Source organism: Lepisma saccharinum, chromosome 14 (genome assembly GCF_977018435.1).
Source record: "Lepisma saccharinum chromosome 14, izLepSacc3.1, whole genome shotgun sequence".
In the NCBI taxonomy this organism is placed as follows: Eukaryota; Metazoa; Arthropoda; class Insecta; order Zygentoma; family Lepismatidae; genus Lepisma; species Lepisma saccharinum.
Window position 1 is genome coordinate 19,756,585 of NC_139242.1, and position 18,418 is coordinate 19,775,002.

The 18,418-nt window shown below is 37.8% G+C and overlaps 1 protein-coding gene across 1 annotated transcript in view; it reads right to left on the reverse strand.

Moving 5' to 3' along the window:
* Positions 1–16,919, reverse strand: part of Elp5 (Elongator complex protein 5) — a 48,756-nt gene extending 31,837 nt beyond the window's left edge. Inside the window, exons 1-3 of the mRNA XM_083134850.1 lie at positions 16,758–16,919; positions 8,957–9,319; positions 2,231–2,412 (exon numbers count right to left, since the gene is read on the reverse strand). Of these exons, the coding sequence (XP_082990976.1) occupies positions 2,231–2,412; positions 8,957–9,319; positions 16,758–16,812 (600 nt within the window). The 5' untranslated portion in view covers positions 16,813–16,919. The remainder of the gene's footprint in view (positions 1–2,230; positions 2,413–8,956; positions 9,320–16,757) is intronic.
* Positions 16,920–18,418: the final 1,499 nt, after the last annotated feature.

An 18,418-nucleotide genomic window follows, 5' to 3' on the forward strand; every position in this document is an offset into this window, starting at 1 on the left:
TTCGAGAAACGATAACTCCGGCTGTAGGCGACGGAAATTCATGGGACTTGGACGATCATGTTCAAAATGTCGTCTCCCATCTTATGATTAACTTTAAAGTGGCGAGTTTTATGCAAACTTCTTGCGCGCAAGAAAAAATACAGAACACCACATTTAACTTGCGCACCACAGTCTCCTAACTGTACAACGTTGCACTCCTGCCACTGGTTGGTCGCCAAGGACACGGTCTCAGTAGCTCTGCCCGATATCGCTTCTAAAAACGTGCGTCGTATAGTTACTTAATTGCAAGCACCAGCATCCTATAAACTCGTAAAAAGAACTCACACAAACTATTATTTTTATCTAGCGTGGTGTACCCTGGAAGGTGGGGCCTAGGGTGAATGCCCGAGTTGTCACCCCCTGGGGCCAGCTCTTGCTGTCATGATCCCCTTTCCGTATTTAGTGCATTTTCTGTCAGAAAAATACATAACAACAAGGGTAAATTTACAATACAGGATAACATTTTTTTGGGGGGGCTTGTATCGCTAAAACAAGGTCTCAATCAGCAGTCGATAAGAAAAGCTGGTTGCCAATTTCTTTATTTTATTAGAGCTAAACGGTGATACTGCGAATGCGCTCTTGTGCTTAATAATAGGTAATAATTACACAATTCTAATAACCAGGTTGGCGTTAGAGAAGAATTTTACGAGAAACGGATGTTATTGATATTTTAACATAACGTAGCACAAAGGCCTCGCGTTCCCTAACAGCGGTGCTGTCTCCATGAGTAATTGTGCTGTCTCCATGAGTAATTTTTATGTTACTTCATTTATGGCAATTCTTAGGTTAGACAGTTGGTTTTCATCTTCCTTTTAAATATTTGGTTCTTTAGAAGTAATATAGACAAATAAAAATGAATAAATATGTTTTCACTTTCTCTTTGTCTGATGTTTTAGACCTTACAGAGCATATTCAGACTCTCTCACCATGAGAAAATCAAGTCTCAACACCACATAAATTTGATAACACATCACAACACTACTATCGGATTGAAAATGATAGATACTCGAGTTTGGACTCCAATTAAAAATTAACCAGTACACCTACATAAAAACGAGTTACATCAAAATTTAGCTTATTCAATTCTGCATTAATCTATACTAACCAATTTTATTTTGAGTAATCCTTCTATGTTTTATAGTCGTGAGAACAAAAAAGGGCCATTTCATTTTAGTTTTGCAAACGATCGCTATCTTTGAAATTTTGTTATTCAAAAACGGGTTGTTTTATCGTTATGAAATTTTAGTAGGGTGCAGGCAGACATGTTTTAAACACAGTTACTAATTTTCATATTTTCAAAATTACACAAAAAAAGTTACTTTCAATTTTGCCAAACACCTTCTTCTTGGTATTGGTTGGGTAGTCCTACAAATAAAATATTCATCTTGTTTTGAAGCACTTTGCATCTGTTTTTAAAATGCATTACCGTTGTCAATTCACATTCCAAAACCAATTTCATAAAAGGTAAAAGGTAAAGTGTTCCCCTGTGCATAGCACCACGCCATGAAGGCGTATAGGGGGTGTGGGGGTAACGCCCCACACTTTCTTGATCCGGTCGTGAGTGGGGGTGATGTGATCAGCATCACGCCCCTGACCGCCTTTACCCCCCAGGGTTTCCCCCAGGTACCCATGTTATTCGACGCTGGGTAGGCGCCGGGGCCGCTTCCACCCTTAGAAAAGTTCCCGGATTTGAACCGGCCGGGGATCGAACCCGGGACCTTGAGCATGGTAGTCAGATGCGTTACCGACTGAGCCACCGCGGCCACTTTCATACAGATTTCATACAGAATTTTATTCAGCGGAGTAAAGCTGTTCATGGAACATGGCAACACGGCACACAGCGATGTCCGTTGAACCACGGAAACTGCCGGCAGGCGCTACAAATATAGCGATCATTTGCAAAACTAAAAAAAAAACCGGCCCTTTCTTTGTTCTCGTGACTATAAAAAATAGAAAGCATACTCGAAAAAAAAATTGGCTAGCATAGATTAACGCAGAATTGAATATGCTAAATTTTGATTTAACTCGTTTTTATATAGTTCTACTGGTTAATTTTTGATTGGAGTCCAAACTCGAGTATCTGTAATTTTTAATCTGATAGTAATTCTTCATGAAGGGTTGTTCGATATATGCCGCTTTCACCATTTACAAAAATGAATTAATAGTCTGTTACTTGACCACTACTGCTCACCTCTTTAAGGACTTTGCCAGTTGGTTTCTTGTGCAGGATGTCACAGAGCAAACTATTTGGGTACTTTTCAGATGGAGGAAGAACACGGAGTCTTGTTGTTGATAGGTGTGTAAGTTGGGTTGCTGTGATGTCGTCAACTACATCCTCATGAAGCAAACAAATAAGCTGCTCCACTTGAGTCTCTGAAACAAAAAATGTTTATTTCAAATAATGTAGGATCACGTTTGAAAACTTACATGACATGCACAATACTCATTGCCAAAAGAGATCAGTGGTTTATGGGTATCTCATCACATTGCACTTAAAAGTTCTTGAAGTTGGTTATTAAGTCACGTAATGATTATTAAAAAAAATATATTTTGTTAACCTCTTCCATGCGGTGACATTGAAGGGCAGTACAAAAAAAATATATATATAGATGCAACCGCAAAATCGTGTCATCGTAAATAATGCAAAAACTAACTATAAAAAGACTTGCCGCAAAACGAAGCTAAGGAAACAATCTATATATAGACTCTGCTGCAAATAAACATTCCATATTAGTAGTGTCACATATTTTTGGTAAATAAAAAAGCAAAATTCGGTACAAAAACAGTCAATTTCGGGTTCAAAAGCGGTAAATAAAATGAAATTTCGGTGTTATACGGTGAAAAAGTGGTATATAAAATGACATTTTGGTTTAAAAAATGTGAATATAATCCCAAATTTGATTTAAAAACTGCACTATTACACAAAATAAATATATCTTTTCTAATAGCACATTAAATCATTACCAGAATATTAAGTTTCTTCCTGTATAAAGGGGTCCATTTTTGCTTCTCAAATATTTACAGCAGAATTAATCAATTTTTCGTGAATTGCATAACTCACAGGATACTTCTGACTTCAGAAAGTGTCGTGCCGGTAAATAAACTCTAAATTTTGTGTTTAAGAGTCTATTTTGTATTTTGCAGTTCATTTCGTATTATTTCGTGACAACACTGGGTAGGAAAATGCACCTCACACCTTTCAGGAACATGAAAAATTAACATTAAAATTAACATTACAATGTGTTATTTCACATGTTGAGTTTTCGTCAAAAATGAAATATGCATGCCTCTAGATATTAGGTAAGATCAAAGGTAAGGTTCCCCCTGCATGCAGCACCATGCCTTGAAGGCACATTTAGGGGATATGGGGGTTAGGGCCCCACCCCCAATACATATTCTCAATATCGGGAATTTTGGAGGTGATGTGATCAGCACCATGCTCTGGCTGCCTTTACCCTCCAGGGTTGGCCCCAAGTACACATTGACTTGAGGCTGGGTTAGCCCCAGAGCCACTTTAGGAAGGGACTAAGCTGGTGAAATTCCGAAATCACAATACGCACCCTGCGAATCGAACCTGGGTCTCCTTCCCGCATGACAGTCAGACACCCAGCCAACTAGACCAATGCGGCTCTAATTCCATATTGCAAAAAATATTTTTCAGAAACTGATAAAGCATCAACAATGGATTTTTTGATGGCCAGTAGCCCACATAGACTAATAATAGCACGAAAAAGTGGTGTCTATAAAAATGACTTTCTGCAATACAAGACTAGTTAATTTTGAAATACCGTCTCTATATATAAATAGAAACTCAGCAAAAAAGGCCCAATTTCAAATAGTCTATATATAGCTCCATCACAGTTAATGGATTAATACATATGTTTCAACATGCATGTATTTCTTATGCAGAATACATGCTCAAACTTTGAAGTTTAACCTTTTCTCTTTTTAATTGTGCTTTATGCAGTTCATTGTAACTCCACGACAAGTAATTAATTAATAGCAACATGTTCCTAGAATATTAAAATAAAACAGTAATACTTTCATAAGCACCCTGCTGGAAGAATCTACTGTTTACAGTACACAAATACTACTGTTTTCAACTGACTTCTACTGTGAAGCAGAAAATGTACTGAAACCCAATTGTAGGCCTATTGTATGGATACTGAACTGAAAAATACATTGTCAAAAAAGTAGCGGGAATTGTTAAATAAAATGCACAATTTTCATGTATTCATCAATATTTATTTTGTTACCTTCAAATTAGGCCCCATTTGATGCAACACACATATGCCAGCGTTTTTTCCAGTCTTCAAAACACTTTTTATATGCGCTTTCCGGTATGGCCTTCAGCTCCTTCCACGAATTTAACCTTATGGCTTCAATTGAGTGAAAACGAGTACCCCAGAGTGGCAATTTTAGTTTCAGGAATATAAAGAAGCCACACGGGGCCAGATCTGGTGAATACGGTGGTTGATCGATGGTGTTTATTGTGTTTTTGGCCTTAAATTTGGTCACAACTGTCGCTCTATGCGATGGCGCATTATCGTCGTGTAAAATCCAGGAATTGTTCTTCCATAAATCTGGCCGTTTCTGTCGGATTTTCTCACGCAAATTCTTCAATACGGCCAAATAGTATTCTTTATTGATCGTCTGTCCCTCTGGAACGAATTCATGATGCACCAAACCACGAATATTGAAGAAAACAATGAGCATCACCTTGACTTTTGAGCGACTTGGACGTGGTTTTTTCGGTTTCGGCTTGTCTTTCATTCTCTATTCTGATGACTGTTGACTTGTTTGGATGTCAAATTCGTAGACCCATGTCTCGTCACCAGTTATGATGCATTCCATGAATGTGGGATTAGAATTGGCGTGATCCAGCATGTCTAAAGAGACCTGCTCACGGTACTGTTTTTGAAGAAAATTCAGCTCTTTTGGAACAAGCCATGCGGCAACGCATCTCATGCCCAAAATATCCACCAAAATCGAACGAACAGACTCGTGAGAGATGTTAAGGTCACTAGCTATCTCTCTTAAGCTGGAATGACGATTATCGAGCACAATTTCCTTCACTTTTTCGATGTTTTCATCGGTTGAAGGTCGTCCAGAATGAGGCATGTCTTCGACGATCTCTCGGCTCTCCTTGAACGCTTTGTACCACTCGTAAGCCCGTGTTTTTGATAAAACTGATTCACCATAAGTCCTTTCTAACATTTTTAGCGAGTCAGCACACAAAATTCCGTTCGCAACACAAAATTTAAGGCAAACTCTTTGTTCAATAATTTTGTTCATTGTAAAAATCGTGATGTACTACTGAATTGGACTGATTCAACCAACTGCTGTAAACAAACTGGTTGACAGATCGCGCTCATTTTTGGCATAGTAATTAAGTACAGTGTTACCAACTTACGGAAAAAAATATTTTTAAAAAATCATTAGCGCGGGCCTTTTAAATTACAAATTCCCGGAACTTTTTGACAGAATAGTATGTGAACAATCAAGCATACTACTTGCTACAATATGTTATAAATTCCTCTATTGACTCCAAGTGTAGATAGTTTAATTGACATCAAATTTCCAGTGATTTAGAAGTGCATTGGGAAACAACACTGAATTTATACTGATATCACGTATATCTTAATAAGTCAATAGAACTATCTCAAAAAATAACTGGAACTTAAAGCAGCTAATGGTTGGAATAAATATTCGTATTAGGTTTTTTCAACATGAAATTTTCATGGTTATTCTTATGCCTGTGTAATGAGCCTTCAGAAATTAGTAATCTTTTTATCAACTTAGTTGACAGTGTTTTGTTTGTTGTTTTTTTAAACGTTGAGGGTCAATTCTTTGTTTAACCTATTTTTCTTAATGTTTTGTGTGCATATCGGAAGAACAACATGTCAATTTAGAAGTAAAACAGTATGCTTTTCAATTTTCTGCAAGTGTTAATTAATTTGATTGATTTAGTTTATTTTACTTCGCTTCTTGTGCCACTTTTGGCTAATATGCAAAGATGGGGATGAGTGATGATATGATGAAATTGATAAATGGAGACTCACAAACACCCATGTAAGGCCGGGATTCGAACCCGGGATCCCTGCTATTGTAGCACGATGTGCTAACCACTCTGCAAGTGTTAGACACAATCAAGCAACACACTTAAAAATATCTTGACTATGTTTGATATTTCTGTTGTTGTGCGAAAGTCTTCCTAAGTAGCAAATTCACATACTCTACCAGACATTTATATATTTTTATGTGATTTCTTCATTGCATTTAATGTTGCATAGATAAGATTTTTTTCATTACTGACAAATTGTATTGTTTTTGTAGCAATATACTGAAATCAATAAAAGACATTAGTTATACAATTATGCTGCTGAAGGCACTAACACTACAGTCAGCTGAAAACAGCAGGTGTTTCAAAACACCCATTTATCTACTGAAAAGCTACAGTAAACAGTAGACACGTTTGAGCTACCAAACACAGTAGAAAGCATTAGTAGTACAGTTCACCTAGGTGTTTCGAAACATCTATTGATCTACTGTGAACAGTAGACTGGATTTTAAGTAAGCCGTGTTTAAAATCTTTGGCCTTAAATTTCAGCCATTATTACTAGAGATGGTAAAAAAATACAGGACATAATATGTAGCTTGAAATGAACTAAAAACAATGCTTTTAACCCATTTTTCTTAGCTAGCTTATCAAATTTATCGAAACTGTCTGCAAAAGCCAAAAGTGCCGGAAGACATAAAACAAAAATGACCACCATTTTTAAAGGAAGTATAATCAAAAAGAAATAATGCCTGTTTTAGACTTCCCTTGCATAGGGGATTAATTAAAAAAAAGGAACAAGCAAGCAGTGCTGCTCAATTTTGTATGAATACACACACTCGGAAAAATACAAATGTATATGTGGTAAATATTAAATAATATGCCTTCATATTTTAGTTAACCGAGCATTTAAAGGGTAATAACTGAGAATTTGGGTGAACAATAACTAGAATTAAATATATCACACAGTGGTGAACAATAACTAGAATTAAATATATCACACAGTGGCGTAGCTGCCACCCCCGCAACCCCTAAAATTTTATATAATAGCAGAAATTTTAGTTAGCGTCGCTTAAAAAAAAAAAAATCGATTTGCGAAACAGAAATCTGCTTCCCAGTAATATCATGTAACGACGTCTGCGATAATAAGCAGTGGAGTATTGTCTCATCCAGAGGGGCCCGGGTAACTTGTCATATGGATCCCCTCCAAAATGCAGAATTGACCTAAACTTGCTCCACAGATAGCAATTGATAAGAAAATATCCCTCATCTCATACTGTTATAGCTATGCAGTTTGTCGTAAACGTAGTGTAGTGTGTCAATTCTCTACAGTTATGAATCCTGTAGAAAGATTCAGTTGCTCAACCAATAGATTCCTTATTGCTACACAATAAACATCAAACTTGATAATTCATGACGTTTTATCGATAATATTAGTGTTACACGTGATATTTAAAATTTAACTTCACATTAAATATTTTCAAGGGGGCCCCCAAGCCTTTTCATATTGAAATACGAGTTGAAATGAATTTCTCACATTGTCAAGACTAGTTACGTTTTACTTCAAAAGGGCCCAAAAACCCAGTAGGAGGTGGGGCCCAGGGGCAATTACCACCTTGCCTTCCCTTCCTCTGCCACGCAGGGTGTACAGCGTATGAGTTAAACGTGTCCATTATTTTGTGTAATTTTGTGAAGTTCATTTTTCTTACATATTGAAATTATGTGGACATTTCTGTCGAACCAGTTTTCCTTTTCCAATGTGTTACGATTTTGTTGTGATCTGCAGTTCGAAGTGAAAATTCCTGTCTGCGAATTTCCTTGTTCAGAGTTTGGGGATAGAAGGAAGGATCTTTGCATGGATCAACTTGAAGACAATGCAGTATGTGGAGGAGGATGCTTATGCAAATTCGAGCACTGGTGATCTATTAATGAAAGAAACGGTTAGTGTTTCATTAAAAAGTATTTAAGAAATATATGATCAATGGTCTGTCAAAAAGAAGTGACAGCGTTAAAATTATGAATAATGATATTAAGGTCCAGTGAACAGAGGAGTCCTATCGCAGTTTTATCTCCCAAAACTGTAGACTGCGACCGTTTTTTCGTACCAGATAGCAATTGACTTTGTGTGATGTTAGGTCACCACCGGAAATCAAGAGGTCCGTTTCAACCCCCATAACTGCAATGATAAGTTTGCTTGAGTATATTGGTCACTATTAGTATTAGAAGGCGTTAGAAGGCTAATGTGAGCGACTCTTACGTTCAATCTTGGCCTGGCACAGCCAGGAATGGCTTAGGGCTGAAGGCGCAACCACCTCAAAGTCCATGAAATGAGTGCTTACTATCCCTCAACAATTACCACCAAAACAGTATTTTTTTAAATATCTGTGTATTATATGTAACCTAGTTAAAAAATGTTTCAAGCAAAAAACACAAATGATCACGAACAAAATATTTGGCAGTGGTAAGCTTTCCCCTCCTCCAAAAAACATTCCTGGCAGTGCCGCTGAGTTTAAATACGAGAAAATATTTCCAGATTGTTCTTCCAGTTATTTATCAGAGATTCAGACCATCCTGATTTAGTTTCAAGAAGGTAATACACTGATATATAAGTCGATAACAAAAAAGAGAGTATTTTGGGCAAAAGTTAATTTCTTGTCCAACTTGGGGAGGTGGTAAGGGAAACTAGCTAACAATTGTACGTCCGTCCCACTCCCGCATCATAATTTTTTGTCAGTAAGGCAGTAAGGGGGGCCCCAGAGAACTGCGCTATGCTACTGATATCACACTATGATTGGTTCCACTCCTTTGCTTACCATATCAAACAAAATGTTAAAATAATAAGTGAACACAAAATCTCACCATTTCTGAATGGTTTGGAAAGTATCGAATGGAGCTGCCTGTAAGTTTCTTTAAGTCCAAAACACAGAATGAAAGAAGACAATGAGTCAATAACGACAATCAATTTCTTTGCACCACCGACAACTTTTTCTAAATATGCAAATGGATTCCTATTTACTTCCATGCCATCTTCACCACCAATCCAACCAAGATGATCCGAGAAGCCATTGTGAAAAAATATGGTTTCCTCATCTGGAATCTTGAACCTTTTCTTCAGAACATCAACATGGTGCTCACAACAAAGTACGTGAACGTTGCTGCCACTTGAGATGTGATGTTGGATGTGAGCATGAAGAAGACCACGTGCACTTTGTATAGCTGTATCTGCATGGAAGAATGAAGAAAAAATAACTATAAAGCATCAACAGAGATGAAAAAAACATTTTCAATTAAAAAGGACAAAAGTGCTTACCAAACTTATTGCCATTATGTATAGATATATATTTTCTAATTCTAATTCTTAAAAATAAATAATTTTGGGCCGGTTTATCTATGTCCAGTCAATCTTTCTGTTAACTATCTGCCTGTTGGATATAATCGCCAGTCTTAACCAGCACCGGGTTATTCAATTTAAAAGTAACTGCCAGTTAACTAATCGTAAGTACGCTTTCCAAAATAGCATGTTGGCAATTCTGAAGCACAGAAATTACAGGAAATCGATCTGCGTGCCATCTGTTAGTATAGTTATAAACTGCATCGATCAGCACACAGCCTGGTGTTTAAATGTACAAGCACTTATGCACTAGAAAGCATATTCCTGCATTGGAAACAATTGAAACAATGGCTACGTATCCATTCTGTATCATTATGAAATAAATTTAAGGAAAGCAATAACTACAAATTTGGCTTTCTTTCAATAATGACTAATCTCATACATCCCAAATGCTGTTATGGAGCACAAGCATACATACTTTCTTTGATATAAACACTAAATATGTAGAAATTTTCTTTTGACCGCAAGTTTTGTACTATCTCTGTGCAATTTTTGTTGCTTGAGAAGGGGAAAACAAGTTTTTAGTGAGCACGCTTTGCATTCTAAAAATATGAAAGCATATAAAGAGTAAAAAAAAAACAAGTAAGATTTTTCTGAGGTTAGATCATTCAACAATAACGCCTGAAGTGAAGGGAACACATGGAATAAATAATTCGAAAAAAAAAAGCCGAGACCAGGACTCGAACTCGTATCATAAAAAGTTAACGTGCTCCGCAAGGTGGTGCCTCTTAACCACTGAACCAAATTACCTCTAGAAGATTTGTGCACCTGGTAGACTGAATATTCTTGTCGTAAATTCTCCAACACTAACTTGCCCAGTGAACTCTACCATGCTGCTTAATTTGCTTGGACATTGGTTGAGCTCTGCCAAGCAAAATAAGTTTTCTTCTGTACAAATTTAACTTTTTAGTGAATCACATCGAGTGTAATCTAATGGCAAAAGATTTCGAGTGTGGAACTTCGATAGCTCCATGAGGCAGCCATTTTCCTCCGCAACTTCCAACTTAGGTTGGTAACTGCAAGAAGGAGTATTGGTTAAAATAATCACCACCACAGTTCCAGTTACGAGCTGTACATAGAAAAACCGAAATTTTCACAAACCTTCAGTTACGTGCTAACATGAACCTTAACCGTACATTGAAAAACCGGCCCTTAGTGTTACTTACTTCAATGTTACTTTTACATTTATTTCATACTGAATAATCATGAGAACAACAAATGAATTCTCTCATAATAATATTATTCTAACAATTGATGCTCTACATGCTACATTTGAGTTTTTGTTTTAGTTTTACTTTATGCATGGATAGGCTAATTGGGACTGAGCCTACAGTTTAAAGTGGGATCTGAACCACTATGTGCCTCCGCCAGGCAGGAATAGACAAAACTAAATATAATTCAGGAAAACCCCATTTCTTAATTTTTTTTTTATAAGGAAGTCATGAATCCAATTAAGATGAAGATATACAGGGTGTCATTTTAATGGCGCCCACGGACCACAGATTCGTATAGAGGACATCAAAACAAACAACTTTTCTCAGTAACATTTTTCTCGTTGGTGCGTCGATTCCACGCTATAGACGTTCAAAGAAGAGCGTTTTGACGCCTGGATGCTGGCAACCCAACCCAACATTTGATCGTATCTGTGACGTCATTTCCTGCTGCGAAACAGAGCACGGCAGTGTTGCAAGGAACACACAAATTTTGTGAAAAATGGCAAACTACCAACCACATTATTAGCTGTAAAACGAAGCGAGAAACGCGTCCAGTAGACCGAAGATCATAGCCTACCAGCCAGAAGATCAGCAGTCATCTCAGGGGAAGGGGGAAGTGAACCAACGATATGAGAAATGGTAAAAAACGTATTCAAAATGAAGCGTCAATATCGGATTTTGTCTCAGCCTACATGTTAAATATCAACAACAATAAATTTTATTAGAGTTACAGGGCTTCCCCGATGGCGCAGTGGTAGCGTCATCGCCTTGTAATCAAGGGGTCCAGGTTTCGATACCCGGTGGAGGCATAAGTGGTTCGGATCCCACTTTAAACTGTAGGTCCAGTCCCGATTAGCCTAACTGTGCATAAAGTGGACTTAAAACAACATATCAATATTAGACTTACAGCTTACATGTGGCTGTTTACGCCCAGCTACATGTCAATTATATTTACAAATCTCGTTGCAAGGTTGATATCTACAGGTTTGTGTCTAGATGCCTTGTGGTACTTTTGTGCTGGTAATGGAAGTATCTGAGGATCACGTTGTTACATTACGTCTAAAACACGTACAACCACAGTAACAATCTAATGATGAATCAGTAGCGAATATACTGCCCTGTTCACAGTTGCAAACCTATTACATGTGTATCTGGTGCGTAGATAAACACAGTCGTCTGAGAGCTTGAATTAGTACTAGCTACTTATATCCCTGTATTTTCAACCATTTTTGCCACTTGGCTCATAAAGTCCTGAATATACATTATTGTGTTGCTTACCTTTGGAATTTCTAATTCTTTCATTTCTATTTTGTCATCTGTTCAGTGTGTCATAGACAACTAGTATCAAAAGGACGAAGTGGATAGAGTAAATTGAAGATGCCAACTTGGTAACTAGATTTGCAAATATCTGACATGTAAGCTGAGACAAAATTCGATATGACCACTTCCACTTGAATTCTATTTTTTTTCTACGATTTTTCGTATCGTTTGTTTACTTCCTGTTAGGGTTTTTTTTTTGTTTTTTTTTTTGTTTTACGGTACATAATGTGGCTGATTGTAGCTATGTCATTTTTCACAGAATATGGCAACCCTGTAACGCATCGCTTCTCGACGGGATATGACGTCACAAATGCAATCAAATGTTGTGTGTGGTTGCCAGAATTCAGGCGGCAAAACGGGCTTTTTTGAGCGACTGTAGCGTGGAAACGATGCACCAACTAGAAAAATGTTACTGAGAAAAGTTGTTTGTTTTGATGTCCTCTATACGTTTCCGTTGTCCGTGGGCGCCATTAAAATGACACCCTGTATATTTTGAAATGTGACCTTAAAACATTAAATTTATTAACTAATACAAGATCGTATTAAAACTTGTCTTTTTTGGATTCCTAAAGAACATTATAAAATGTATGTATGCATGGCTCCATTCTAACGTATGGCCGACTCTACCATACCACTGCAGATTAAAATTCGGATAGCACAGAACAAATGGAATGTTTATTCTGATTTAATGATGCACGTGAAACAGAAAGCGCAAGAATATTAAAAAACATATGCTGTGCTCATAATTTAAAAAAGATGATGGAAATTTCTATCAAGAAATCGATTTTATTTTTAAAAAATAGAACTAGATTTGAAATTAACACACCAGGTGAAAAATTTCAGGCACTGTGGCGACTGGAAGCCCCTGTATTTGTCTACTCCTGCCACTGGGTATGCAATGTGGGGCCTTTTGATTACAAGGTGATGCTATCACTATGCCAACATGTTTCACAGAAAGATACTTGAAATATAGGTGTGGCTAGGATTGTCATGTGAAAGACACATTGGATGGGAATTTAGGAACAAGCTTTAATACACATGTGCAAACATTGTAAAAATGAAAACCCAATTTTACTTAACCCTTCGTTGGTCGCGTTAGAAAAATTACGTAGATGGTCGCGCACGGTGCCAGAGATCAGGTTTTTAAAATATGCTAAATTAATGGTTTAAAATGCTAAATACTACAAAAATAGAAATATATATTTTCTTTGAACATTTGAGCTTCTACTAAACTATAAAAATTAAAATTCTACAAGATCATACAAAGGCACTCTTCGTTAGTCGGGCACAAAATGGCAGACTGGATTTTCAGTAAACAGTAGGTACGCCTGTAGTGGCGAATGAACTCTGAGAGCAGCTGCTCGAAAATCTTGCGGACATGAAAACAAAATCTAGGTTATACAGGGTGAGTCATAAGTCTCTAATACAAATGTTGAAAACGGTGACTAATGTTTATTTTTCCTTTTCAGGCAGGGGAACCAATGAAAAGAGATGCCACTAACGAAGGAAGAATGGATTGACATCCTTCTGTTGGCTGGGAGTGACCACTCGTCATGTAGCACATACATTAAATGCAACCCACAGAACGCAGATAACCCATGATACCGTGGCACTTGCGTTACCCTCCTTTCATCTGTTGCTGTCTTTGGTCTTCCAGGCCTGCTTTCGTCGGCGACGGAACCTGTCCTTCTGATTTTCTTTATAAGTTTGGCCACGGTGTCATGGGTTATCTGCATTCTGTGGGTTGCATTGAATGTACGTGCTACATGACGGGTGGTACCACTCCCAGCCAACAGAATTATGTCAATCCGTTGTTCCTTCGTTAGTGGCATCTCTTTTCATTGGTTCACCTGCCTGAAAAGGAAAAATAAACATTAGTCACTGTTTTCACCATTTGTATGGAGACTTATGACTTACCCTGTAGAGGAACGTTAGAAACCCAGCTAACCAGAGGGAGGCTGTTGACAAAACAATCATTAATAAATAAAGATGTTAAAACAACACACCTGGAACTAGAGACTGTGTGCGACCAACGCAGGGTTTAAATGTAGTTCATGACTTTTGCAAACTATGAATTTACTTTACAAAGCACTGTAAGCGATGTGATCACAACCAAATATAAAGTCTTGGTTGACAAATCTCAATCCATGTTACGATTTTTATTTGATGAAGGGACATTTTTTTTGTTTTCTTTCGAAAAAAGTTATTATAAACTGCCCTGGAACATGTTTAAATTCACTAAACATCATGTTGGTTCTCTTCTTTGTCCCACTGCATATTCATTAATGAAAACATTAGAACTATGGATAGGATTGTTCAATGCCTTCACTGAATGTGCATTTCCATTTTGGTATGATTAATGTATTAAGGAGCAGAAATAGATTAAATCAAAACAACAAAAAATTAAGGTCAACATCTTTAAGTAAAAACAAGAGGTTTGCTCGCTTTTTCTCATTATTCAAGTATTAAAATACTATGTTACTATATTTTCTGAAACTCGTTAAACTCAAATTTAAAAAGAAAAAGAAAAGACTTCATTATTCTAGTTATACATGTAGCTTAACCTTACACAGCAATGTCACAAATTAGATCACATATGCTACCTCATATTGACTAAACAAGTTGAATCTAAAAGTTGAGATTTTTACTGTGAGTTAGGTTCATGAAATTTCAAAATTTTTCAAGAGGACCCATCTTAGATATTTAACCACAAAAACTGTCAAAATTCCAGAAACGACCATGTTTGAGCCCATGCTGAAAAAAATGTTGTCTTTATAAGCACTGATATTATATTTGCAGATACCCTGCTGGCAGGTCTACACAGAAAAAAATTTCAAGCCCTAGACCAAACCACTTCATTAAAAAAATCTGGCTTAAAAATCCAATTTTATAACTACTGTTACCCAAATTTCCACCATAATTTTGGTTCTTAGAATGCAATTCTGAGCAAATCATACTTGAATATCGTAGCATACCAGTTTCATAGATCAGAGACACATTAAAATCGCATATTTTGTGTTTCGCATGGTTCATAGTTACAAATGTGTATGGCGGAACATAGTTCAAGGTGCTATTACGCTTTTTACACGAAAACAAACGCAATTTTTCACATTCTGAGTGCTCTTTTTTTATTTATTTCTTCGCTTCCGGAACACACAATATGGCGGGCACATCTTGACTCACGTTGTGGATATGCAGTGTTTCAACCTTCTTCACCGAAAAATACCTACTATCGTGTTCGTCACCAGTGGAAATCATACATTATGCACGGGTAGCTGACAGATAGTCCCACGAACCATACATGGATAGCCCCACCAACCATTCACTGATAGCCCCACGAACCATTCATGGATAGCTCCACAACCCATTTCCGATAAGGTTAGGTTAGGTTTGGTTACGTTAGACAAGCGTAGTAAAAAAAAAGGGGGGTTGAAACACTGACAGGTGCTTACGTCATCAAACGTATGCAGCATCCGGTTGTCGTAGGGCAAGCAAATGAAAGCAATGGAAATTGTGCGTCGGTGAGATATTTCTCTTGAAAAATGCATGATTTCCTGGTCAAATATATTCGACGATGAAAGAGAAATACCTCGACGAACGTTGTAAACCTTGGAGAAACTAATTTCCATAAGTAGTTTCAGTAACGATTAGATAAGCCGGAGATGGATTTCTTCAAATTTACAGGAGAAAAGACGAGAAAGTACTTACGAAATTGCGTTCTTGTGGACTTTCTGAAGCCGGGGAAATTGTTTTTTCGAATTGTGCAACTTATTTGGCCTGTAAGTAAGGTATTTTTCGTCATTCATGCATCTCCGTTGTACCATAGCTCGTGCCGCCATTACCGTCGACTACGTGAATCAAATGTTTCATGCGATGTTGTCCGGATTGGATTGGATTGATTTGTTGTTTTAAGTCCACTTTATGCACAGTAAGGCTAATCAGGACTGGACCTACAGTTTAAAGTGGGATCCGAACCACTATATGCCTCCACCGGGAATCGAACCCGGGACCCCTTGCTTACAAGGCGACGACGCTAACGCGATGTTGTCTGGATATGCGTAATTGAACGTACTGAGGAATTATTTCGATGAAGCAAATATTTAGGGGTGAAATGAGTGCTAATAGAACCTAACCTAACCTAGTAGGCATACCTCGTCCCCGTGAATTGTTAGTGGGGCTATCGTGACCAGAAAGTGTAAAAAGAAAAAGGTACTTACCCGAAGAGATGCCGGCTGGCCCACCGAATTAGCAACAACCAATAAATAATTATAATGTTAAAAATTACGCTTTTTTCATGTGAAAAAAAGTGATCCACAGCTTGAAAAATGTTCCGGTATGCATATGAGGTAAGTAGAAATGATTTTTATTTGAAAATAAACGAGTTTAGTGTGTCTCCGGCTTATCTAACTGGTACCGTAGTTTCTTGTGTAAAATTGAAGAAATGTGTCTCCGATGTATGAAACTGTTACCGTCAGAAAAAATGAAAAATATGTTAGTGTTTTAGATGTGCTCTGTTCAGACATTTGGAAGGAATACAATGAAAACATGAATTCCGTTCATAATTTTGATCGACGGAAGAATGATTACCCGAATGACCACAAAAATAAGAAGTGGTACATGAGATTATTTTTGCATTTCCTTGATATGCCAATAACTAATGGATTTATTATTCATCAGCATTTACTGTTACCACACCTGATGTCCGGAAAAAGGTTTACCTTCATATATTTCTCACCTTGCAGTAATACAAAGCGACTTGGTATTTCTCCAGAAACAAGTGATTTCAACATTCTGTATCATATGAAATGGATCCACACTTTAAAAAAAGAGGAGGGGAGAAAAGAACTTCAAAAATAAATATCAACAAACATTACTCCAGTAAAAAGGAAAGTTCCGCTTCTTGAGAATCAGCTGTAGTGATGGGTCGTTCGTGAACGAGTCGTTCCTTTTGAACGACTCCCTCTTGGGAACTGTGAACTGCTCGCTCCTTCGGAGTGAACGAGCAGTTCCTCTATGGTAGTTCCTCGGAGTCGTGAGCTTTGAGTGTACGTTGTCAACCGCTCCTGCAGTTCCAGCTCCGTCGATGACTCATGACTGCGAGAGAGCGAGCGACCGTGTTTTGTTTTGTTTCTGCTGTGTACGTGCTCTGGTTTTCTTGTGGTAGGTGGAGTAGTAGACGGAGTTCCCTCTCTTCTAATTCTTTTCACTCAAGCTAACTCCAGCAAGTCCTCCCCCACCCCCCCTCACTTCAGCTGCACGAAACCAACATCGAGAGGAGTTGATCGTTCCTTTGAATGGCTGCTTGAGTGAGCGAGCTCCGGTGAACTGCCTCCCGAAAAGGAACTGCCATGACAAGTGGTAGTTCCTCAGGAGTCGTGAGCTTTGCTTGTATGCTGCCAACGCTCCCAGTTGATGACTCGCTCCTACGAACCTGCGCGAGAGAGGGGGAGAGAAAGAGAGAGCGCGAGAGCGAGCGAAAGAATGGACTTGGAAATTCTATTTTTGTCTTTTCTGTCGAAAGTTAGGGAGGGTCACGTGAATCGCTGAACCAATCGGCTTTGACCAGTTGCCGTGTCGAGGGGGAATTGTCGTGGTATTCTGCGTTGCCAAGTGTATGCCTGACAGCAAAAGTTCGGCGTTATTGTGCGGTTTGTTTGTGCTTTTTTTTTTCGTATCTGTGATTTTTATACTGAAAGATGATGAGCATAACGCGAATACACCGGCGAAATCGGAAGAAAAAAAAGTTGTCGGGCGTGGTATTCCTCTGCGTGGCCAGACTCGTGAATTAGTATGTGCAGTGCGAGATTATTTTGAAAAAGAAAGAGAAAATAATGGCCCTTTGCTTCCGTTTAAAAAAGTGATTGGGAGAACAGCAGCTGCTCTGGGAATTATCAGAACGTCCGTGATGTCCATCGGGAAGGAAAAGTCCCGCTTATTGGAGACAGACGCATCATAACATGCTATAGTACCACTGGAGTAAGCAGGATTTTATTTCGGAGGGTTGGAATTGTAAATGTGGATGTTACAAAGCTGCATATTTTCCCGTGGGGCGGAATAAGTAATAAAACATTTCATAATTATTAGAGTTGAACGGATATCCACACCCATGCTGATTCTCTTACCTATCTCACCGATACCCTTGTTTGAAAATGACGCGTATTAATTAAAAGCTGTTCAAAATATTGACTAATATTAGTGTAAGTAAATACTTCCAATTGTGTGTATCAATTTATTAGGGTTATGCTTTAAACGTAAGAATTGCATCAAAATCTGAAAATACTATTACGTAATCACAAAATACATTTTTCCATACAACATTGGTTCAAAACAACGGAAACTTGGAATTATGCATAAATTCAAGGACACCCTGAAAGTGCTTGCTGCATATTTGCAAGC